The sequence below is a fragment of the Cryptomeria japonica genome, chromosome 8, assembly GCF_030272615.1.
Source record: "Cryptomeria japonica chromosome 8, Sugi_1.0, whole genome shotgun sequence".
Classification (NCBI taxonomy): domain Eukaryota; kingdom Viridiplantae; phylum Streptophyta; class Pinopsida; order Cupressales; family Cupressaceae; genus Cryptomeria; species Cryptomeria japonica.
The window spans coordinates 13,817,261-13,843,711 of record NC_081412.1 but is presented as its reverse complement, the minus strand read 5'-3'; the positions used below and the strand labels follow the sequence as shown (position 1 = coordinate 13,843,711).

The 26,451-nt window shown below is 37.4% G+C and overlaps 1 protein-coding gene across 1 annotated transcript in view; it reads left to right on the top strand.

Annotated features, from left to right (window-relative positions):
* The window catches only part of LOC131048796 (putative SWI/SNF-related matrix-associated actin-dependent regulator of chromatin subfamily A member 3-like 1), a 42,726-nt gene extending 16,680 nt beyond the window's left edge, over nucleotides 1-26,046 (top strand). The window contains exons 2-3 of the mRNA XM_057982865.2: nucleotides 22,613-22,919; nucleotides 25,052-26,046. Of these exons, the coding sequence (XP_057838848.1) occupies nucleotides 22,613-22,919; nucleotides 25,052-25,848 (1,104 nt within the window). The 3' untranslated portion in view covers nucleotides 25,849-26,046. The remainder of the gene's footprint in view (nucleotides 1-22,612; nucleotides 22,920-25,051) is intronic.
* The last annotated feature ends 405 nt before the right edge of the window (nucleotides 26,047-26,451 follow it).

The window sequence follows — 26,451 nt, the reverse complement described above, 5'->3', positions numbered from 1 at the left end:
CACGGATGAACGCATGATTTTAGATTTCGCACAACCATTTGCCAGCTTGGTCAAAGTGGGATCCACTCTTCTAATCAACAACCATCGTTGCATTGTGGCCTCGTTGTCCCTGATAGTTAATCTTCTCTCGAATACATGCCCACCGTTAGATTTGATGCCGATGGAGTCGAAGTGGGATCCACCCTCGCGGATGTGTGGGGACCGATCAATGACTGTCGTTACGTCGTGGCCTCCTTCCTGACAAATATTCTCCCCATGGATGAACATCCACCATTAGATCGGTTAGCGATAGACGATGCGATATACCACATGGATAACATATGCAACTAACACGATGTGAGCGGTAACACAATGTGTTATGCTATACCTGTAATTGTGTGCAACTAACATAGTGTGTTATGCATGATTGTAATAGTAGTTCTTTGAGTCTTCATTATTTGCCCAATGCTTTACCACTCTATTGCACACATACAATCAACTCTGCTCTTCATTTCCACTTGCACACATACAATCAACTCTGATCACATTTGCCAATTTGGGACAAAACCATTATTATCTAGTACATCTGGCCAACGGTTGACATCAACGACAATCTAATGCCAACAATTATTGCTATGGTGTGAGAAAGGTTCAAATAGAGGTGTGGAATTCTCCATTTATTTTTTGCGTGAATAAGTATAGATGCTTCTAGTTTCTGCATGTTACTAATATGCTTACATTATGACTGATGTATCAATGAAGTCACAAGACATCATAAATAGAAGGAAAAATATTATTTGAAGGTGGACATCGTGATCACAAAGAAGCTTGAGTCTATCTAGGGTTGTGGTATTTTAAATATTTCATTTGTCTTGCTGTTGTGAGAAGCCACATAAGTATTGAGATTAAAGAGTATATGAAGGTGAAGCCACATAAGTATTGAGATTAAAGAGTATATGAAGGTGACTCCAATATGGTTGATTATCTATCGCTTATTAAGTCATATGTATTGCTAGAGATTGTTTGGATTGTTGAAGCTGGACAAATATGGTTAAGAATGTCTCTACGGGTTTGAGAAATTCCTTCGTTGATAGTGTCTTGATGAGAGCAAGCGAGGTGTGATGGTTGCAAATAAACATTTGAATATTTCTAGCCTCTACAACTACCCGCTACACCAAATTATCTTCCATATGTTTTTCAATGCGTTGTTCGACGCATGAAAACAACAAGGGGTCCAAAAGATGTGTTTGTAAGAACCCTCCACCATCAAACCAACTAATTTGCACAGGTGTGAAATTAGTGACCACTTGCACAACATTGGATGCCCCAACCTCCTCTATGGCATCTCTCAAAATATGAAATTGGAATTCCCTTGCACAACCTAGAACAATCAATAGCTCTAAGGAAATATGAGCCAGCTGAACATGTGACCATGATGTTGATAAGTGGGCGATGTCCAATATTGGTCTACCCATCTATGACAATAGAGCAACCCGTCCTATTCCAACATTGCCTCATGTCCTCCATCACCACATTCATCTTGGAATATTTTTTGTCAAGGATTGTAGTGCATAGTTTATGTTCTCTAGAGGGGGTGAATGAGGAACCGATAAAAGCTACATCTTTGAACATTTGTTTGAAGTAAGGAGAATGTGCTACATGGAATGGATGACATGGGCATAGAAAAAATTGGCTATAGAGGACCCTGCCTCATCTTGTGCATGCACATTGAGCAAAATTGCAATTGTATTAGGCTGCTCACTAGAAGTAGTCTTCCTCTTCCCTCTTGTGCAAACATAAATATCACTACTAGTACTACCACTAGGACAACCAAACATAGAGGGCATATGCATAGCTGATTGTGTTTGCATTGGCAGCCCCAAACCCTCTCATTGTCTTTTATCTCTTTACAAACTTTGACCGCTTGGCTCATAAAACGGGCAATTGAGGAGAATAAACTCGTGTAGGTCCCTTAAATTTTTTTTTTTTAGAAATGTAACACAATGACAATCTACTACCCCTTGAATTTCTCTCTTTATCTAGGGTTGTCACCAATTGAAGAAGAGTTTTTTTAGAATTAAAAGGGCCTTTTGCATGTCGCTGTAGAGCTTTGGAAGGGCATTCAAATGGATTTCTTTCAAGTTGTCCTCCTTGATGCAAGTGGTGTTTATTTTGTTCTTCCCTCTCATCATGCCCACTAGTTTCACAATTGCTGCTCATTTTGTTTTGTTTTGGTATTTGCAAACTGAAAATAAAAAAAACACAAAACGTTGTTTTGATGGTGTTTTTATGCACAATCGAACATAGAATAAAGTATTGAATACTCTATCATCTTTTGAACAAAAACTTCTCAAATGCTAAAGATTAGCAAAACGTATCACTTGAGACGACTCCAAGGTTCTCGATGTTAGGTCTTGACATGTTCGATAGCTTCAATGGTATGATGTGATTTGCTGTACCTGTGAGGGGACTTACGTAGTTTTTGTATGATTGACTCAATTCAAGCTTAATGGAATGACATTCCTCTAATGACGTTGCAATATCGCTCGCTCCTACTACTAATGATCTTGGATAAAAATAATGAAAAAGGAGTAAGGTTCAGGGATGCTACTCTAAAGTTAGGAATGCAAGACAATAGACAATTTCAAGTGAGCTCAACTAAGCTTTGCTTTGACATGCTATGAACATATCCACAATGCTAGTGCAATCTTCTAGGGATAGGTTGGTAATTTTTAAATCACTATCACAAAACATAGATGGCTTCAAGATGAAGCATACCAATGATCAAATAGTAATTGAAGTTAAGCTTTGGCTAAGATAAGTTCAGTTGACTACGCAAGATACTTCACCATCGATGGAGTACTAGTAGTATGAACAACGAGCTTCACTTTCAATCATGCACATGCATCTTTCACTCATCTTAAATACTTGAAACAAATTCTACTCTAATTTTTTGTTCTTTTTAAAATATTAACTTCTCTCATAAAAGGATGAAGAAACAAGTAGATGCTCCAAAACTCAATAATTCACCGACACTTAAATGATTTTATTAATTTTGGTAGCATAGAGGAACAATTCTTCAAAACTCTTTTAATTAGTCCCTTACAAATGAAATGAGTTGAACTTATATAGTACTCAATTACAATGAATGGCCAAGATTAAACTAGAATTAAGGGCCCAAATTTTGCCACCTAAACCCTAATTACGGTTTATAACATCCAAAATACCTAATTATTGCAAAACATTAAATATCAGCCAATGGGAATGTGACATCCATTTGTCACAAAATACGAGGGATGCCACATAGGATCATAACAAACTATCTTCTAGAATCTTTTTGTCTTTATCCTTTTCTCTTTTTGCAAATTCAATGAATCTGGACATCATGGATTCAATCTCGGTTATTGGAGTCATTGGTAGGTTCTTCAATTGCTCTTCCAAGTAACTGACTTCATCCAAGCTTGAGACGAAAGTTGTCTCCCATCCTGGCTCGAAATCTCTAGTCGTGTTGGCAAGTACGGTGAATGAATGGATATCATCCAACTTCTTCTCGGAAGGTGATTCATTGTTTCCAAAGAAGATAGTCTTCACTTTCTCAATTAGCTGTTCGACAACAAATATCAATTACTTCATTCTTCTTCTCAAGAATGATCTCGGCTACTTCAAAGATCTTTTCATGTATCAAATTTATTGCTTAATCAACTTGGGTGCGTCCACCGCTGATATGTTAAAAAATGAGCTTCCTCATGCGAAGCAAATTACACCACTGCTGGAAATCAGGTGGTTGTCCACCTTTCAATATTCCTTCACTCACTAAAGTCTGCCTTGACGTGCTCTTTATTACTTGCAATATAGGTATGGTGAAGTCTCTGGTGTAAATGAAAGTATCATATACTGTCATGAGTGCTTGAGTTCTTTCTAGGATCACCATAGCTCTATCAAATATCTTCATTAATTCTCTTATGATGCCTTTGCCTTTTTGTAAGTCTCATCGATCCAAGCATCCATCAGCTGTGCCAAGGCTTTCATCTTCTCAAAATCATCAATTGCGTCTGGAGGAGGTAATGGTGGAGGCGTATTTAAAGGATCATGCTGCCTCAACGGTATCTTGAACTGCTGGAGGTGACTTCTCAATATACCATTTTTCTTCTCCAACTTCTTATTCTTCTCTACTTCCAGCTTAAGCATGTCATGAAATGTCTTCATCGTGTCATTCATATCTTCTAATACTTGATCAGTGGTAGGAGGACCTAAATCAATAGTTTCCAAGTCATACTCCTTTGCTGTGATCTCATCTTCGGGCTTGTCTACTCTTGGAGTGTTAATCTAAATTATTTTGTATCCATCACCATCTCTTGTCATCTTTGACATCTTCATTGCTTTGTTCTTCTCGATTTCTTGAGTTCTATCCAGGTAGTTGCCTAGATCAACGAGATCCTCTTCTTCTATTATCACTTCTTTTGTTAACCTCTCTCTAAGCCATGTGGGGATAGCCAATCTCTCTTCTTCGACTTGTACTTCATTTTATTGTTAATCCTATCGGGGTGAAGATTTCGCTTCATCATCATCTTCAACGCTCACATATGCATCACAACCCGCCTTGTCATTGACTGGCTTAGGTGAGATTGTCCTGGCCTGAAGTTCACCTTTATCTACTTTCTCGCATTTGTTATTCTGAATTGTGGATTCCATGGATTCATTTATTCCATGATCAATGTTTTCCCTTGGTTGATGATCTTCTTCAATGGCTGTTTGATTCATTTCCATCTCGTGGATGGAAGAGGTACTAGTAGAAGGATGGCCCAAGCTTGACTTATGTTTCTTCTTTGGAGGCTCCCCTTTGTTGGCTTCTTTCCTCTTGGACCCTTGGAATGAGTTGATTGAGCAGCACTTCCACTCTGGGTTTCACTTGTTGTATCATCATCGGAAGGCTCTGCTTCTTCCATCAATTCATATGTCATTTGAGTACCTTGATTGTTCAACTTGTGGATTTGGGCATCTACCTATTGTTTGGTATATGTGAAGACCAACTTCATTAGTTCTTTCAAATCAGTGATCTCCACTTTAATCCAATTGACTTTTACCTCTTTATCTTTCTCTTGTTCATATATTGGCAAGAGAGTCTTCCACTGTCTTGTACTTGATCAGGAATATCGAAGATCCTAGATGCTTTGACAATGTCAATAGGTAGCCTTGAACACATTCTTCTTGTCATGTCGAGATCATCAAGGGCGTTCATGAAGTATTCTTTTAATTGTATCTCGTGCTTATGGCTTTCTCACTAGATTTTTGGATGTTGCCATAAGGAAAAGCTATCTCTGGAAAATTATGGAATAAGAAGAAGAGATTTCAATTCCTCTTCTACTGTCTTTGCCGCCTGTAAGGATGGACACACTTTGAATGGACGTCTAACTGAGTTGGAAAATGGAATTCTTGACTTGTGTTTATTCTTCTTCACTTTGTTGTATGCCTTTACCTTCAATTGCCTTACCAACTCGAGCAATATTAGCTCTGTCAGTAGGATATCTCGGTAATGTGTAGGGCGGTCAAGAGCACCCTTGCACTCTTATGTAGGCAAACTTGGGAAATTGAATAAACCAAGCAAATTTCTCTATTAGCTCCTTCGCATGTGGGGATATTCTTTGATGGATATCACCTTGCAATGTTCTTGTGATGTGCATAGTGGAAGCATCATTCACTCTCCTGTAGTGTGTCTTGCTAGGATATTGTGATTGTGTGTATGATTCACATGCTCTCAACGCTCCAGTTCTTGTGTCGACTGGACCTCTATAGATTAATCCTACATATTCATGAGCTGTGGCAAGTGAGTATATGATGTATGAGCTCATGTAGAATGTCCTGGTTTGCATAAGTCTCTTGAGCTGTGTATCAATGTTATTGCTTAAAATTTGTGCCCAATTGATTCTCTCTTTCCTAGCTGATATAATTTCCATGAAGTAGAACATGCAATTTTCAAACTGTGAAGCATGAGGGCTTCCCATATTTCGATGAAGCATAGTGATCAAGTCATTGAATTCTTCCTTGAAATCGATTCAATGGAGTTTGGTGGGTAGCTTGGATATATCGGGCCTGCTCTTCAATAACCAATACTTGTTGATTATGCTTAGGCATTTGTCAGGGTCATCATCATAGAATGTTCGTGTTACTTCCTTGTTCTTGTAGATCATGCCACTGAATTTAGGTATATGGAATGCTTCACCGATAGCCTCCTTAGAAAGGTAGGTGAGCTCTCTTCCGTCAGGTGCCACTATCATCCTCTTACTTGCATCATAATGCTTGGCACACTTGATGATCAACTCAATGCACTGTATTGTTGGAGGGAAGCCTGCGTCTTTCACTAGCCCACTCTCAATCATCATCTTTGAATATCCGGAGGGCTTGGTGGTGTATAAAGTTTCTTGGAATTTCTTCATGTTGATCTGAGCGAGGTTGGTCTCTTTTACATTGCCCCAAAATGATGTAATCTTGGATTCCATTGCCTCTCCCTTCGATTCTTCCTTGATGAGAGCTAGTCGTGCTCTTGCCATCCTCTACCTGTGAGAGTTGTCTAAATTAGTCTTATGATATGGTAATAATGCTTACAAGTGGAAATCAATTGCTTAAGCTAACAATTTCAACTCTAGGGCCGATAATTCATCTTAATCATCAACATTGCTATAAACACTAGGTGCTTATATAAAAAATCCCGACCTTGTGAAACTTGATTCTAACTGCACATAACCATCTAAATTAATGAGTTATGCCTTGAAATATGCTTAGATGATTAGAATGTCATGGATTACAGCCTCCCTATGATCAAAATCAGTAAATAATAAGGTATTCCAGCGCTAAATAAAGGTCTGACTTCAATAAAAATAATCAGATACTAGTTAATTCAGACCTGTAAATCAATTAAAATGAGCTGGTAATCCTTAAACAAATCGTTCTTTTAACAAAATCGCCCCTCTTAAGGCCTGGCTAATATGAAAGTGATAGTCTTGCCTCCAAATTTGCTGTTTGATCAGTGACAAGATCGCTGGTAATGCCGATGTCCTTGATGACAAATCTGTTGATCAAAGAGGTTGGTTTGCTGTGAAAAGTGATCAAGATTGATACCTCCAGTGACTTCACCTTAGTCTTGATGAAAATCGCCATCCATAAAGAATGAATTTGCCTTCTAGCAATAATAATCTTGACTGATATGTATGGATATCTCATCACAAGGCCGATTTGTGATCCAACATTAAATGATTTGCAATTAAAACAAGAGGCCGACTTGAATTTTTAAACTGAAATTTGAATAAAAACGTCTCTTTTGATATCGTGGGGCCCATTCAATGTATCTCACAATGATTTGCTTTAGGTCACACATCTTTGGGGCAATGACCATTGCTTATTTCTTTAAATCGCCTACTTCCTTTGCATAAGGAAGTCCTTCATGTCTTGGTTGCTGATTTCCTTAGCCTAAGGAAGCCATTTCCTTTGCTTTGATCGCCCATTTCTTAGCCTTAGGAAGTATTTGCAATGCTTGATCACTCATTTCCTTAGCCTAAGGAAGTATTCCCAATGCTTGATCGCTCATTTCCTTAGCCTAAGGAAGGGTTTCCAATGTTTGTTTTGGCAATCAAATTAAAAGAATGAAATGTCAAATTGCTGATTTATCCCCTTCATTGGAAGTAACCGATTCCCTTCCTTACCTACCATCAATTAAGCTTCTTGAAATCCCCTTGCCTTAGCCGAATTTTCACTTCATTTCAATTAAGGAATCAAAAGGTGAATTGTTGACTCTCAAAATGCAAGTATGAGATCACCTCAAACTTATTTATTCTAAAGGAAGACGCCCAGCAATCTAATCTAAAACCTAAAAACTGAAAATAAAAGAGGGCTCCCCATTTGTGATGGGGCGATGTGTGAAATGGTCACAAGTCGTACATTTCATCTTTTAAACTTGGAAAAATTGAAAAAAAAGGGATAAATGGAAGCTTAAGATACCTCTTTCACTTCTCTTGTTGGTTGCTACCTCACTCCTCTTTTTTGTTGCTAATCAATGCTGGTTTTTCCAATGGCATTTAAAAAACCCTCCTCTTTGTCTTTCTATCTTGGCTGCAATTCTTTATCATGTAAAAAATGAAGTCAAATGCCTAAGATGGTGTGTTTTGTGATTGCATATTAGGGTTAGGGGGCCGTGGGGTCCACAAAGGCAAATCATTTTTTTTTGAGTGTTTTTTAAAAATTCTATTTGCTGTTGGAAATGCGGGGACAGCTGGGACGGTCTAGAGACGTCCTAGATGTTCCCTCTGCATCCCGGGGATAGCTGGCTGTCCCCACCTCGTTCCAGTGCCATTTTTTTGTTTTGGGGAGATTTCCAATTTTTTTTTTTGGGACGACTAAGAAATTCCCTGTAGCTGTTCCTCATCCTTGGGATGTCCTCGTTGTGCGGACAAGGGCTAAAGACATATATTTAGCTGGTTGTTCATACGTTATGATTTATTCATTCAAATAAAAATAAGTGTAGGCAATGCTTGTTATTTAAATTGTGTGAAATTTGGAAAAAAAAAAAATCACATTGTGAAATACAAATGGAAAATATTTACAAGAACTATGGAATTTTTTTTAGGGTGCTGTTGTGACCTATTCACACATCGCCCCATTGCAAATAGGGACCCCCTCTTTCCTGCTTTCCGGTTTTGTTAATTAATGGTTTTGGTAGTCAAGCGACAATTTTGAGCTCCAATGTCCGAATCTCGCCCTTGGATATGGTCATGTTTCTAGGTCTTTGTTGATGTGTATTTTGTACACGACCAAACACAGAATAAAATACCTAAAGGTACCTTATCCTCTCTTGAGCAAAGTTTCCCGACTGCTGAAGATCTCGCCGAAGGATCAGTCGAAGCAACTCCAAGGTTCTTGTATGTAGGTTCTCTACACGTGGATAAGCTCTTTGTGGTATGATGTGATTTTGCTGGAATCACAAGGGGACTTACACTTGACGACCTAAACGTCTGATTTGCTTTGAATATTGCTGGAACACAGGATTTCACTAGCCTAGATTTTTTGAAAAAAGGAAAAAAGGATGAGGGCGAGGAAATGATCTAATTCTGAAACTAAGAATGTACGAGCAATGAATGATCTTTGATGAAATTCTAACTAAGTCTTGTTTTGACATCCTAGGACCATCTCCACAAGGTTAGTGCGATCTTCGGAGGAAAGCTTTATGATGTTTAGATCATCGCTACAGGCATAGACACCATCAGGTTGATGCATATCAGTGAAGAAGCGACAATTGAAGTTAGGCTTAAGCTAAATGATTCCAGTTGACTACACAAGGCAAGTCTGCAATCAACAAACTGCTAGTAGTATGGATATACAAATTTCACCATCAATCAAACACATTTCTTCCACTCATCTAATAACATGAAATCAAATCTGAGAAGTATAGAGACCATGCAAATTGTTGAATCGACCCATAGATTTCACCATTTCTTCAATGAAGTTTACAAGTCTTTTACAACAACATCTTGGCAACAATCTTTGCCTTCTCTTTCTATTCTACTTTAATTGCTATTCTATCAACTGACTATTCACTATTTCTAACTATTCACCTTCTAACTACTGACTAACTATTCTCTGACTATTAACCTTTACAAATGAAGAGCCAAGGCTTTATATAGGGAGCTCTTTACATTTCAATGGCTCAGATTGATTTAGAATGAATGGCTAGGATTACAAGATGAAAACCCTAATTAGGGTTTGTTACAACAAAACCTTTTAGCCAATGAGAAAATTACATTCAATGCATGAGAACCAATAGGAAACGGAGGTAGGTGCCTCGAAGTTTGTGTCATCATTGATAAGTCAGGTACATTGAATCTGGACATGCTGATGTGGACCTATCTGACTGGAGGAACAGTGACTGGGATGCCACCTTGTCTGGTACTTCCTTTGTGATGACTTTTGTCGATCCTCCATCAGCCTTGATATACTTGATGAATGATGTACCCTTCCTTGACTCCCTTGTGTTTGCCTATGAGATCCTCTTGAAGAGGTCTTCCTTTGACCTTGATGTTGAAATATTCTTCTTGAGATCTTCGTTCCGATCTTCCTCCAACCTGGTCGTTCTGATTTCTTTCTTTTCCTGCTGCAAAACAATCAAATGAACATCAAACACATGATATATAGCTTATACAATCTCTGATTTGATGTGATTTGCAGGTCTGATAGGTGCAGGTTTAGGGTAGATTGTCCTTTTCTTGAGCAAATTTGCTCTTGCTATGATGAATTCAGTCCTTCCTTTATTGAATTTTGCTGTTGTTAGGATGTACTATGCGCCTTAAAGTGATTGATCTCTATAAGACCTGAAATTTGCCTCCTCAATCACCAATCTGTCTAATGAAATCTGCTTTTGAAATTCGCCTTGATGAATTCAATTACTCCTCAAATTCGCTCTTGTCGAATTCCGCTTGTGAAGATTGTTGACAAATCTGGAATTTGCTTCTTAACTGCTGAAGGATTTCGCTCTTTGAAGAAGAATGTTTGAAATGAATGATGAATAATTTAAGAATCAACCTCCTTTATATAGGCGCCTTTATGGGAGAATGCACTTCTTTGATGAAAGCCGACTTTGTTTGGATGAATAAATAAATTTTATTTCCCTTTAGCTGGCCGACTTCTCTTAAAAAATTTCGAATTTGCTTTTGTCACCAAAGTGAGATTGGTTTATTAATGCATCAAATGTTTCTAGGTTGACTTGCACTTAGTCTTCTCTTGATCTTTTTGGTTTTTTACCATAATGCAATTGCCTTTAATAGAATTTCGCCTTGGTACCTTAGAGAGGGACATGAGCGAGCTAGGATATAAGTCAAATTTTCATCAATATTTGATGAAGGCAAGCTTAGTTCTCACGATCTGCATGAAGTTTAGGATGCTTGGACACTTGAAACCACCATGAAGAAGACTTACAACACACCATCATTAGCATATTACTCATCCTCAATGCATTTCGCTCCTGTACCTTTGGAAGGTACCTGAGCGAACTAAGGTCTGATCTTAGTTTTCTTACTCACATACTCAATTTTCATTATCATTAGAAGGCTCATGCTGCAACAAAGGCTTAAATTGCCTTCAAGAAGGCTTGTCTTGATATCTTGATTAACAAAACATTCTTCTTCAAGAGATTTCGTTCCTGTACCTTTGGAAGGTACATGAGCGAATTTCTTCCTCTTGACTCAATTCACGCTTCATTCCTATCACTTTGCCTTAGACTTGATTTTTGAAATTCTCTTCTCATCGTGCTCAAGTCAATCTACTCCCAACTTTGCTTAAAACAAGATCCTCTTGGTGCTTTAGGTGAGATAGGAGGTCCTTCCAAGAGATTTCGCTCTGGACCCTTAGAGAGGGACATGAGCGAAATTCTTCTTTTGATTCAATTCCTTCACCATCCCTCAATACTTCACCTTGAACTTAGCTTTTGAATCCTTCTTCCATCATGATCAAGTCGGTTTGTTCCCTAATAAGATCTGTTCAATTGCTTGAGTGAGAAATTAGGTCCTTTCAAGGATTTCGCTCCTGTACCTTTGGAAGGGTCAGGAGCGAAATTTTGCTTCTTGGCTCAGATTCCTCATGTTTTGCCATTCAAACTTGTTTCAATTCAATTTCAAGGCATGCATACATCATTTCCTCTTCAATCATGCCATAGGAGCAAGGATTTTGGTCCAACTTAGAAGCAATGGAGGGCTCTAAGAAAAATTTGCTCCCGTACCTTTGGAAGGGTCAGGAGCGAAATTGACAATATTGTTCAAATTCTCCAGACTTCACTATTCAACTTGGTTTGAATTCACTTCTAAAGGCACACATAACTCAAATTTCCTTCAATCAAGCCTTGAAAGCGTGAGTTTGGATCCAGGTAAGGAGCAAGAAGGTGTTCTAAGAAAACTCGCTCCTGTACCTTTGGAAGGGTCAGGAGCGAATTTGATGCCCTAGCTCAAATTCCTCATTGTTCATGATCAATAACTAGTTCAAACAAGTCTCTATCACTCCAATGTGAAAAATATCAAATCAACCTTTCAAAGAAGGCCTTAGCAGGGATTTCGCTTCAAATTGGGAATACTGGACAGTTTCTTCACTTGACGAAACTCATTCCATCAATTCAGATCCTAAGTCTTAGTCATCCATATCAGTTTAACCTCAAGAAGACCTTTGAAATCCATTTGCTTTCCAAAGCTTCAACCAGATTTAGAAACTAAGTTCATCAAATTTTAATCCCTAAGGCAAATCGGTCATTACATCAGTCAAAACTTCATCTTTCGTTGTCAAAACCTTCTTCACTGAATCGGCCATCAAAGGTTCTTTTGTAGCAGATGATTGATCAATCAAATTCACTTGCTTGCACAATTGAATCAGGCCGGATTTTCATAAGCTTTGGTCTGATTTTAGGACTTTCTGTATTTGCAGGATTAATTCTATTTGAGTGCATTCTTCATGTGGAGATGCACAGATCAGATCTCTTCCCTTATGTGGAGGATTCCCCATTCTTGGTTTATCATCATCCTATATTCCTGGTGCTCCATTATTTGTTTACAACCATACCTGCAAAGACACAAAACTTGAATTAATTATCATGTACATTAATCATATTTCTGAGTATGAAATAATACTTAGATCTGATTGTGGTCTAAACTCAGAGAAATTAATCCACTGGAAATTGCATTTAAACCAAGAGTGAATGAGGCCTGATCTCTTCCTGAAGATCTGATAAATTTTCCCGTGATTAGGAACCAGCCTGCTTGAATTTCTTCTTTCACAGCTTATCCCTTATTTTTCACCTCATTTTTGCTTGAAAATCTTCTCTCCTTTGGAGCCAATCAGTGATTAATATCTCCCTTCAAGATGGATCTGTAGGTACAAACCTAGAAGTTTTGAATCAACTTTGAAGTGAATTGCTTTATATTTTTTATCGTTGAATCTTAGTGGAGTCCAAAACATGCCCACGAATGTGAGAAGGGATGAAAGGTGTAACAACAAAGAGGATGTGGTGGCAAAGAGGATGGGGTGATGTTGTAAAGAAGTGCCACGGGGGAATAAGGTGGAAGAGTAGAGTGAGGTGGATGCTCTCCCTTTTTAAAATTTCTATTAAAAAAAGAACTTTTCTTTCATTCCAAAAATTCTGGTGGTGGTGGGGCTCGTTTAATATGAAAGACAAAAAAAAACATTTAAATTCCCCAAACCAGTGGTTGGTGGGTCCTAACAAGAGTCTTTAATAAAAAGTTAATTCAATTCTCCATTTTGAGTTTAAAGTGGGGCCCAAAAGGGTGATGAGAGGTCTTTAATAAAAAGTTAATTCAATTCTCCATTTTGAGTTTAAAGTGGGGCCCAAAAGGGTGATGAGAGGAATGTGAGGGAAGTGGTGAGGGAAGCTGCTACGTGGAGAAAGAGGGGAAATGGGATGTTGGAGGAAAGGGGGACATAAGGGATATAAATGATGGAAGTAGGAGAGGCATCGGGTTAGGAGGTATAAGAGGTAGTGGATGGAGTTAGGGAAGGTTAGGGAGTAAAATGTAATGGGAGGTATGAGGGGGTAATGAAAGGGTAGAGGGGTGTAGGTTATAATGGGATGAGGTTTAGGCTAGGTGAAGGAAGGTGGGATAGATGGGTAGGAAGGTTAGGGGTAGAGGTAGAGGTAAGCTTAGGGAAATAAAGGAAGTGAGACTTATGGGATTTAGGTTAGAATAGGTGATTTTAGGGGAATAAAGGGGAAAAGGAAGTTAGTGTGGATGGTAGGCTAAAGGGAGTGTGAGATAGAAGGTATGAGGGGAAGGGAGATGTTAGGATAGAATAGGGGTAGGGGTAAGGTGGAAAGGAAGTTAGTGAAGGGAGGTGAGGGTGTAAGATGGAGGTTAAGGGGTGTAGTGGTAGGACTAAATGTAGGTGAAGGGTAGTAGATGAGTACGTTAGGTGAAGGTGATAAAAGATAAAGAGAGATAGAAGGTAAGGGATATGGAAGTGGAAAGGGTAGGGTGAAATGGTGATGGTAGGAAAGGGGAAGTGGAAAGCCGTCAAGATGGAGGGTTATGGAATGAAGAGAGAGACGAAAGGATGAAAGGGTGGAATGGTGATGGCGAAGGCAAGGAATGGAAATGAGAGTGATCGGGCCTGGGCACCCACGGGCAGTGAGACAAACTTGATCAACTTTTGACCTCTTGACCCCTATACCTCTTCAATGCAAAGGTTCACAGTGAAAGACTCAACACTAACCTAGAACTAAGCTAAGAGGACCAATCCTAGAAAGCAAAAATGTAGGGGTCCCCATTTGTAATGGGGCGATGTGTGAATACGTCACAACAGTCTTCAAGATGCAAGCAATGTTAAATCTTTAATTTTTGAATTCGTTAGGATCAAAGTGTTGAAAAGATGTTAAAATGGTCCCGAGCATTAGTTTATTTTTCTAAGTGTTGAAGTTGCAACTTGCCTTAAAATGTGAGCAAAAAATGTTGAAAATGTTGTGAATTGGTGTTAATTTTGTGCTAAACTGTTAAAAGTCCTTGTAGGAGTCATTTTTCCACCCCTAGGAGGTGAAATAAGTAAAAAATGCACAAAATTCCGATGGACATCTATTTTTTACCCCTCCAATCTTGAGAAAATGTTAAAAGGCCCGATGAAAATAGAATTTCCACTGCATAAATTAATGAAATTGGGTAAGTTTAGACTTTTAAAGTGTGAAAATCAACTTAGTCCTGATGGAAAATGTTTTTTCTCCAAGCAATTATAAGGCGTAAAACCAAAACTCTCGATGGGAGGCGTTTTTCCAATGAGCAATAAAGATGAAATCAACAAAGTCCAAATGGAGCGTGATTTTCCACTCCATTTTGAGCACGAAAGTGTCAAATTTAATGTTGAGGATTATGAAAGTCCTGATGGAGGTCGTTCTTCCACTCTAGGACTGAGTTTGCAAGTGATTTTGTGGAAAGTCTCGATGACTCAGAAATTTCTACTTAGGACAAAGATGAGTCCCAACGGAGGTCGTTTTTCCACCAAGTCCACAAGAATGAAAATACATAAGGAAAAGTGAGTCCCGATGACCTTCATTTTTCTACTTGAAGGTAAAATTTGTGTGTTCTGATGAGGTTCAATTTTCCACTTGACGAGAAAGTGATTAAGTGATTTAAAAGAACATGAACAATGTGTCTTGATGAAGGTCGATATTCCATTTGGGTAAATGCAAACATTTGAATGAGTTTATGCGTCCTTATGGACATTGAATTTCTACCATGAGGTATTTTGCTATGTTTGATGAGATTTTAAAGGGAAAATTAGTCTCGATGAAGGGTGAATTTCCACTTGGAGGTAATATGTCAAGATTTGATCGAATTTATGAGTCTAGATGATGGTCGAGTTTCCACTTAAGACATAATTATCAAGATGGGGCAAATTTAATTGAAAGTTTTAATGTTGCAATGCCCCACGATTTTCCACCAATGGCTGGAATCAAGTTCAAATGAGAGATTTTGGGGACAAATCATTCCCGATGGGGACCGATTTTCCACCATTGCATTTGGTGGACAAATAAAGTGAAAAACAAAGTTAAATTTTGTTGTCCCAATGCAAGTCGATTTTCCTATGTGGCTGGCAAACACATTTTTATCCCACATTCGCTGTGTGGTGAAGGTTGAAAAGCTGGGAAAGGGCATATTGAAGATCGCTATAGCTGGAGAAGGGCACAATCTTGTTTAAGGCATTGAATGCATCCTTATTGGGTTCGCCATTGTTGAGAGATACGACTTTGAAGGGCGCCATTGTTGACTGAGATAACATTTCCAGACCTGAGATAACATTTCCAGCCATCATTCTCAACACAAAACATTGCTTCCAGCCATTGTTTCAGGCAAAACGTGGTGGCTTCCAGCTGAATAAAGGGTAGATCACTTCCATTATGAGGACAGCGCCATGAATGTGATCATTTCCAGCCATTGAAACACAGTTTGCGGAGGTGTTCTCAGACATGTACATTCAGAAATCAGACGTGGAACTGCATATTGGATTGCAAAATCAATCATTGGAAGGGTGTATTCAGACTTAGACATCAAAACCACACTTAACCTAAGTCTGAAAATCAGGTTTATTGAGGAGAAATTTTCCAGATTTTGACTAAGATCCTCACATTTTTGAGAATTTCTGTTACATAATGTTGAAACCACCCTTCTCGTTATTCGCGGCAGGCTGATTCGAGAAGGAACTCGAGACGCCCTACTATCGCTTTAATTTTTGATTTTAATGAGCTTCCATGTCTGAAAATTATTCGAAATGAGAACTTAGAGCAATTATGAAAATTAATCATTAAAGTTATTTTACAAGACATTGACTTCTAGCTTTGTATAGGTACCATGCCAACGGCAGGGATAGCTGCAAGTATGACTCAATTGAAGAATGTACTTGAAGGATATTATCCGGAGTTGCAGATATCTTCCAAATGGAAGAAAGTTGGAGATACTAACATGGAGTACATAGATAGGAAGATGATGAAGTGGAGAATGTATGGAACAAAGAACCATCTACCCTCTCCCTTGGCGGTTAATATCATGAAGAGTGGAATCTGCCATGTAGATGGCTTCCCACCATCTATACAAGGCAATGAGCTAAGAAGTCATTCATACCATTCATAAGCTTGTCCGTATGTCGATCATTTCTTTGTGGATGTATACTATCCCTTCTATCCTTCATTGATGGACTTGTTCCGCCTTTATCCATTGTTGTAACTTTTTTTACACCTGCTATATGTGACGTTGATTTCGGAAGGAAAGTAGGTGGCAATCTTCCATCTATAATTCTACCCATTGTTGTGACCTTTTATAAACTTGTTGTATGTGGCTGAAACAACTGAGTTCAAACTAATATGCAACTGATTAGAAGCAACATGCAACAATAATTTTTGACATGCAGCTGATTAGAAGCAACATGCAACCTTAAATTATGACATGCAACTGATTAGAAGAAGTATGCAACACTCAAAATCAACATGCAACTATCTGGGCAGTCGCCAAACTGACATGGAAGATCTAGGTAGTCGCCAAAACTAACATGCAAGTTCACTAAATTGACACGCAAGATCTGGGTAGTTTCCAAATTGACATGCAAGTTCACCAAATTAACATGCACTAATCTGGGTATTCACCAAATTGACATGCAACGCTGAAACTCCAACATGCTCGCTAGATCACCAGCTTTGATACCACTGAAAGATGCCAACTGAGAATTTGATCCAATCTGAAGTTTTTTGGGTTGCTTTCAAATCTTTGACCAGCAAATTGTTTTATTGGTTTGAGGTGAATTTTGATGTTTTTTTCGTTTTTGGGGTTTTGTTTGCTTATGCCAATGAAAGTTTGCCAAAAGAATGCAATACATAAAAGAAACAATTGACTGAAATAAAATTTTAGAACTCAGATTTTATTGCAACAAATTATAAATTCAAGAGAATGACTATTTAAGACAACTAGAGCCAAAATTGGCCTACTAGGTGTCCAACGCCTTGCCTGGATGAGCTTATTTTGATGCTGGAGGTGGTGCACAAAGCAATACAGGAGCCTCCAGGTGCTGCAATTTGTTCCAATGTGTTTTATTCTCCTTAAAATTATCAAAAATAATTTAAAGAAGAAATAGCAGATCATGTGCTTTTTCCAAATTCTTGCCAGGAGAAACCTCCAAAATTGTCCCTTTTTCCCCACTAAAATGCTGATGTAGCCCAAATGTGTTAAAATTTCTGGGAAGAGCCACTGATCTGTCTTTATTTGCTGCCAACAATGAATCTATACAAATTTCTGAGTCAAAACCTTCTAATTTATTTTATTGGCTTCATAGGAGAAGCAAAGAGGGTACAGCCAGCCTGGGCATGGTATGGCCAGCATTAAAAGCACAATAACTGTTGGAAAATATTCCCCAATCTGTTCCAATCTGCTCAAATGTGCTATAGATGATTTATTCTTGCTGAAAGTATGAATTTTCCTCCAGATATTGGCCCCAAATAACCTGAAAGAGGATTCCTTCAATGCAAAGGTGAATGGGTTTTCGTCCACATTGAATAAGGGTGAGAGTTTTTGTTCTCAACCCGAAACTCCAATCAAGCTTGTTGCTGCAGAGCTCTCCAGGGAAGAAATTGTCAAATATCCAATGAATAATGAATAAAATGTTGCCTCCAATGTTTTTTAAATATTCCTCAAACCCTAATTCGAATTTGGGGTTAGGGTTGTACTTTTGGCATAAAAAAACATGTTAAAATGTTTCTTTTTATTAAAAAATAACTTCCCCTAAGTGGTTTGACCCATTGAGGGTCTAATTCCTCATTAAAAGTGGCCATATTATTAAGTTATAACCTTTAAGTTATAACTTCTAGGGAAATGTGCCAAGGGGCCATTTTATAATTCATCATTAACTTTTATTAATCTCCTTTTTAATAAAGGTACTTTATAATTTTTTTAATTATAGAAAAAGTAACTTTATAATGAATTATTATAAAGTCTATGTAACTTAAGCTCACCAAGGCCAAAAAGTGACTAAGTATAGACTCCTCTTGGTAAAGCTAATCATCCCCTAGCCTCTGTAATTGCTTGTAGAGATGGCTAATAGGCAAAACTATGCAACTGAGTGATCACAGGAAAAATGGGGACATTACAGTCCTCCCTTCCCAAGGATTGCTTGTCCTCACCTACACAATGACAACTAATTCTTGGATCCCATACCAATATAAGAAACGTTGCTCCACCAAACCGCTACACTACTCTGATATAAACATCTGTATACCTGAGTGAAGCAACTCATCATGGATCCATCGAAGGAATGCACCAAGAAATGCACCACACCTGTCAATGCCAGGATCCCAAATCTCTATGTTATCTCATCCATCCATCATGTCAATACTCATCATGCTGTTGCTGTGAATCTGGACATCACCTAACCAGCTGAGAACTTCACTCCAATTGAAGCCACAAGTACCACCAACCATCAATGTTGTTATGAACCCATCAATGAACCAATTTTCAACAAGGGAAGTGTGATGGAAACCTCTCCAAAACTTCTGATCAGCGGCTGCAACTTGCCCAATTTCTCCACAAGTTTGTATGTCTTCATTGGAGGATGCCAAGTAAATATTTTGTTTGTCCATGCACCAAATGTAGTCTCTTACATGGTGATCTTCATAGCCCATTGTCAAATCTAAGAAAACTAAGTCACCAATCAATAATTACATCGCTGCCCTATCATATGAAAGAGGTGACAAGTCCACGGATGAATGGTAGATGTTTTCGTTTTGCAACATAGACAAACCTTTAGTGACTGGTCCACTATGAACACCACCCAATATCTCATCAACTCTAGGCAGGAAGGAATAAACTTCACAACTAGCCATCCCAACTTGAATGTTTTCAATGCAAGGTTTCAAATTTGATTCGTTTGATGAAAGAGAATTGCTGATTAAACTGAGAGAATCAGACTTATGCTTATACCTCTTCAATATATCTTCGCTGTCCTCTTCTTCCCTTGGAATAAATATAGATCTAATTGATGATTCCCTTTGTTTATTTGCATCATCTAGCTAATTGTGAGGCTCTTTGACTCTTTGGAGGTGGTGTCTTGCTTGGGCAACTCTATGTAACCAATCTTCGTTCAACTTTTGGCAATATTTTATATCAGCTGCCCCAAAGTACACAAAATCAGACTTATGGAGAGTTGTATTATTCACATTAGCATAACCTATGCTTGCACCATGTGTAACCCCAAATGTAGAATGCAAATCATTATTCTCTTCATGACCAAAGGCTGCCATATCTTGAGGAAGAGAAGTTACGTCACTACTGTTATGAACTTTAGAATTATGGTCATACCTTGGTGACAAATCTTCAGATTCATGCAAATGAGGAAATGAACCTCTGCTGTCCAAATTCAGAACTTGGGACTTTTCTGCCCTACTATCTTCGGATTCACTACACCATCAAATTTAGATTTTCCTCATGGTCTTCCCAATTGAGAAGAGGAGGTAGTGTGACAAATGAATCTCATAACCTGAATCTGCTTGTTTATCAAATTCTTCATATAGATTTTTGCAAACCTCAATTGCAGCCTTCATATCTTTTACACTCCCAATATTTTCCTTGCTATCTTCTGAATTTTCTTTCAGCTGATATGAACTTGTGGATACCAAATCATCTTCATCATCTGGTATATCCATAAATTGTGTGAATGAGAGCATGTCTTGTATCTCCTTAGGAAGAGAATGATGCTTATGGTAGTTGCTCATAACTGCATCATTCAATGCCTTGGCATGAGGCATCTTACTTGTACTTGTTGATGGAGATGAAACCTTCGTTTTCCTTGAATGTGGAATATCTAAACGCTGCAATTCATGGCTAGGTACTTTTTCCTTCATTGGTGAAGCAGGAAAGAAGGTAGGTAATAATCTTCCACCTTTAATTCCGGCCATTGACGTAATTGGCAATTGAAGCATTGATCTCTACCCTCAGGTTGGCAGAATCATGCTCTGATACTACTGTAATATCCCAGACTGGAATATTGCTTCAAATCTGATATGGGTTTTCATTTTTGCTGTATTTTGTTCATCATAATATAATATTGTGACATGCAAACATGCAGATTGAACATGCAAGATCAACAATACAGATTTTCAAGGAAATCAATCAATGTAATACAGAGAATCTAAATAAGCCAATGGTATTCTTTGATATAGAAAAGTCTTACTGTTTACAAATGCATGTTGCTGTTACAAATCAAAAGATGCCTAATGCCATCAAGTAACACATACTTGGAATGCCTCCATACATAAAATAACAAACCTTTTGAAAATCTGCAAGATAGATCATTGAATCTCCATGGAAACTTATCAATGATGTGCAACTGTGAATCTTGAGATAAATTCACCAAGTGGGCTGATCTGGGTTTTCGTCCAAATAGCCGAAATCTCTGGGGTTTCCGTCCTAGGGTTTACTAAACCTGCAAGCTAAAGCTCTTAAGCTCTCAATGAAAAGTTTCTTTGTAAATAACAACTCAAGAATGAATCCTCATTGCACTTTTTCCTCCTTTTATAATACTTTTCCTTTTTGAAAGTAATACTTTATTTTATTTCTCTTAATTTACTTTTCCCCTCAAAAGTGACTTTACTTTATAATTTGTCATTGACATTGTTATAAAGTCACTTTATAAAATAAAGTATGTCCAGCTGCTGATTAATTAAATTTAAATAATCCCTTAAGACTTAGGACTATTTAACATTTAATTAATTATTATTACTCGAAGAGAAGGGGACATTACATAAAATTACATATAAGGATAATGAGAGCTATGAACTGATGAAATACTAACAGGTTAATTATATAATTCTGGACTAAACATATTGTACATTTCTATATTAATAACAGTAAATAGAAATAACAATCTACATTTACAATGAACTTATTAATCTACACTTAAATGAATACCATTCCAGGGAGGTTAAGGGATTTGTCGAGGGGATACTGTCCAACCAAGTAGGCCACCTACTGAATCGTATTAAATCAGTAGGCCAGGAGGGCAGGTGACCGCTATTGGGCTTGGGTTTGGCAGAATTAAGCCACCAGTACCATCTACTGGCTCCCTGGCATAAGAAAATTACTTAATTATGAAAGAAGGTATAATCAAGGAGATAAGACCCACACCATAATGAGTAGGCCACCCTGGTGGGTGATTAATCTGCTGCCAGGGCCAAAAGGGCTTGAGGACCGCTTTTGGGCTCAGAATGGGATGGTTGGGCAAACTGGGTCATACCTTTGTTTCCAGATCATATAATAAAATGAATTATGCTTACAATCCTTTAACATACAATTGTATAACTTCAAAATATCTGCTGCGTATCTAATGATTTACGAGTACAGGTGTTTTGTAGGACTTAAACAGAAAAATTCCTTTTGGTAAGATATCTCTCTGTTTCCGATTTATTTTCCTATTTGTTAATTCTGGCAAACATATCTGTGCATATATTTTTAGTAGGGAACATTACATTTTAATTGATTTTTAACAATGAATAGCAACACTTGCATTCTCCACAATTTTGTTCAGTGTATTGTCTCTTGCTGCTTCATGGCCACTATTTATATTGAATAAATCCTCTTTGCTTTTTCAATAAATAAACTCAAACACACGTATAAATAACCTTCTATAAATATATATATTTTGGACTTGTCAGTGCGACATCCTAAGGTTTCTAGAATACTGTCCATCTGCATCTGTATCTTGGTAATTTTGGTAACCTAGCGTCTAGCCTTTGATATTTTTATAAGTTAATAATAAATTGCAGTGTCCCTGAGTGTATTGTGGTCAATTTGGAGATATATGCAACTTTAATAAATTTGGATACTTGTTTATTGATGATTTGTCCTTTTGATGCATTGTTTTTTATCTTTTGCAACATATAGTTGACCCGTTTTACAGGTTTGCCAATAATTTGGTCACTATAATGTTTGTCTAAAAAGATGTACTTAAATAGATGCTAGACAGTTTGTTGTTACATTTAAGTCTTATAAGTTATGTTTGATATTGGTATAGGTTTGGAGTTATTTTTTTCTGTATATTCTAATTGGTCTTATGGATATATTTTATGCAGGCCCTGATGGAGACCATTGCACTCAGAAGAACCAAAGACATGAAAATCAATGGACAGAGACTGGTGGAACTTCCACCTAAATTTGTAGAGATCCATTCAATAGAACTTTGCCATGAGGAACGACAGCTTTATGATCGTTTAGAAGCAGAAGGCAAAAAAGTTGTTCAACATTTTATTAATTCAGGCACCGTGCTAAATAATTATTCAACTGTGCTTCAAATACTTTTGCGACTACGTCAACTTTGTGATGATCCAGCTTTGTGTCCATCTGATGTGGAACTACTTATGTCATCTTTAAAATTGGAAGGTAGAATACACATATTTCTGCATTTCTTAATGTTTGTAAACATTTATTTGCTGAAATTTTTGTTGTTTAATGAGCACGGTTTCAGGCTTGCAATCGTTTGAGGTAAACAAAGTAGATTTACTTTTATAATTTTATTGTACTTTTAGAATGCTGAAGGAAGAATCTGGAAACCAGTATCTACTAAATCTCTTATGTCTGGACGTTCTGTTGTAGATCAGCATCGTGTAATTCTTTTGGTAATGTTGCTCTCATAATTTAATTAGGATCCCTTCATCTCTTCCCTTGCAGCTGCGAAAATGCTACTTGAGCTTAGATTCACTTGACCAGATTGCAATCTTATGAATGTTTTGCATTTAATATCTATTGCAGAAGACAAGGTTGTCCGTTAGCATTTGCATTCAGTATATGACTTTCTTATTTGGTCTAACTGTTAGCTATTCTAAGACTAACATCATTAGGAGCTAACCTAAGAAGTTTTGTCTATTTCTTGGTTTCACCTTGCACGAGACGTCAATGATTACTTTGAGACATTAATCAAAACATTAACATATTTGAAGTTTTCATGAATCCACGAATTGATATTTATTATGAAGTTATAAATGCTAGGAAATACATAAAGTGCTGGTGCCATATTGACATTTTTAATACATCTGACTAAATTTTATTTGTATGCTTCTGATGCTTGACTTTATTTTGCACAATAAAAATCCCGTGCTTTAGTAAACATTTTCCTATTTTAAGGTCCCAAATGCCAATAAATGCATGTTAAGCTACTAACCATATTAGGTTTGTGTATGGAAGGCTAATGATTCTAGGTTTTGAAATGATAGATTGAACCAAAGCCTGCGAGTTGAACAGCTTGAGTAGTAACGGTATGTTGAATGGTATACAAATATTCTATTGCTTGGAAGAGTAACTGACCGTTTGCTCTTTGACATTATATCTAGAGATTGGCAGTAAAGCAGGCTGCCTCTCCTTTCTGTATATAGTGCTTATCCTTAATCTAGAGGACAATCCATGCTGCTGCCTTTTAGTAGGCAAATCATTTTCTAAATGACTTCAACTGTTGATATTAGCATTGATTGTTCAAAAACTATGCTAAGACTAGATGTTCCCAAATGAATAATATTTTGGGGGTGATTCTGGAAGCATGAACCATTAGAAGACACTAGATCCTGTTTTACATTTAGCTTGAACACATACATCCTTCCATTTGACGCTTAATTTTATTTTCTCTTGCTAGTTGGAACTTGTAGTTGTCTTGTCACATTTTCTTTACCAGACAATCCCAAATGGTTAATGTTTTGGGGGTATTTCTGAAAGCAGGAGCCATTAGAAGATACTAGTTCCTGTTTTATGTTTAGCTTGAACACATGCATCCTTCCATTTGACACTTAAATTTTATTTTCCCTTGCTCATAGTTGAAACATTAATTTTCTTTTGATTTAGAGCAGCTTATTTTGGGGTGACTTTGTTGATGATATTCTTCGTAGTAATTGTTTAGGTTGCCACCATGTATCCAGTTATTGATTCATGCATATTTCTTTTAGAATATCAAATCCTCGTATCAAAGGGTGTAATTTTATCGTGTTTTTACAATTTATAATTCACTTGTCCTTTTGGTGTTTTTATTTGTCATGATTATTTTTTTTTTTTATCATAGAAAAAACATTTCTAGTTCCGGACCTGTTAAATTTTGGCATTTGAACTCAACACTAGAGCCTAGTTTCCAAACTTGCTTCCTTTTTTAATCAGCTAAAACTGTGCATTAAAGATTGAGTGGGAAGAAATACAGGCAGCATTTGATTTATAGAAATATTCAACAACTAACCTGAGTTCAAATACAAAAAATTATTCCAAATTTTCTTATTTTCTATTTTTTAAATCATATATTGAATAGGTGATGAGAAAAGAGAACAGTGAATCCTGGTCAAGAGTTGCAGTAAAGATTAAAAAAAGATAATTGTTGCTTGCAGTTTGATGCAAATGCCCACTTGTCTCTTTGTTAGTAAAGATAACCTAATTTGTGGAAATTCCAACTACACCTTTGGTAAATGTGGGATCATAGTCGGGCTTATATCTTAGCTAATAGAACAAAGTTTGATACTGTTTTGGTTTGCATGTTTTTGCAGATGCTTCAAGCAATCCTGATTTGCTTAAAAAACTACTGTTGATTTTGCAAGATGGAGATGATTTTGATTGTCCGGTGTGCCTATCACCACCGACAGAGGCTATTATAACTATTTGCTCACATGTATTCTGCAAGAGGTGCATTGAGAAAACACTGAAGCATGACAAGCCACGGTGTCCAATGTGTCGCAAGGAACTTACAGAGTCTGATCTTTTCAGTTCACCGAAGGCTGCAGAGGATGATGTAATACCAAATAAGTCAGCAAATAGCTCAAAAGTCAAAGCACTAATATCCTTTTTGAAAGAGTCCCGCAATGATGATCCAACAAAAAAATCTGTTATTTTCTCACAGTTCCGGAAAATGCTGGATCTCTTGCAGGAGCCTTTGGAGAGAGAAGGCTTCAAGTTTGTTCGTTTAGATGGGTCTATGGCTTCAAAGAAGCGAGCAGCAACTATTACAGCTTTTGCATCAACAAAGCCGACGAGCCCAACCATTCTCTTAGCAAGTCTAAAAGCTGCAGGAGTAGGTATAAATTTAACCGCTGCTTCTGATGTGTACATGTTTGACCCATGGTGGAATCCTGCTGCTGAAGATCAAGCAATGGATCGAGTACATAGAATTGGGCAGACAAGATCTGTCAGAGTGTGCAGACTAATTGTGAAGGACAGTGTTGAGGAAAGCATATTAGAAATGCAAGAGAGGAAACGGAAGTTAGCAAGTTCTGCATTCAATAAGTCTGAAAAGGAGCAACGCCAAATGCGTGTGGAAGATGTACAACACTTAATGCGGTTTAAATAGGTGGAAATCATCTACATGTTATTTTGTTTGTTTTGAGATTAAGAACACATCTTCTGCTGAATGGGGTAGTAGTTCAGGTGTTCTTGGAGAAAAGATGTTTCATGGTTGTATTTTGTTCATGGTTGTATTTTGTACCAAGATGAGCATTAATTGTTTAATACTACTAATTTCAGAAGCAATGTGGTTATTTGATTTCAATGGCATTTAGTGGTTTGTTAGAGCTTTTTCTTTTCAAGATGAAACTATTATGGTTTGACATTGTAAGTTTCCACAGGGTTCATTAAATTCCTTGAAATTCTCTTCCTTTGAACTTTTAATCGAACATGTCATCTGTTCTCTTTGTGTCTTAAAAAACTTCTCCACCCTTTTAGGGCGACAGTGGAAACTTAACAATGGCAATTATGTATATGTCTGGCACCAACTATACAAATGTCTTTTGCAAACAGAGCTACCTATTTGTAGCTTTCCAATAGTCAATAATAATATACAATTTATTGTGATCATTTTTTTTCCCTGCACCCATAACGACCTTCTACTTATTTTACATTATTATACCTGATTTTAGTACATTGTTATTAGGCAGCATAGGTGGTGCATGAATTA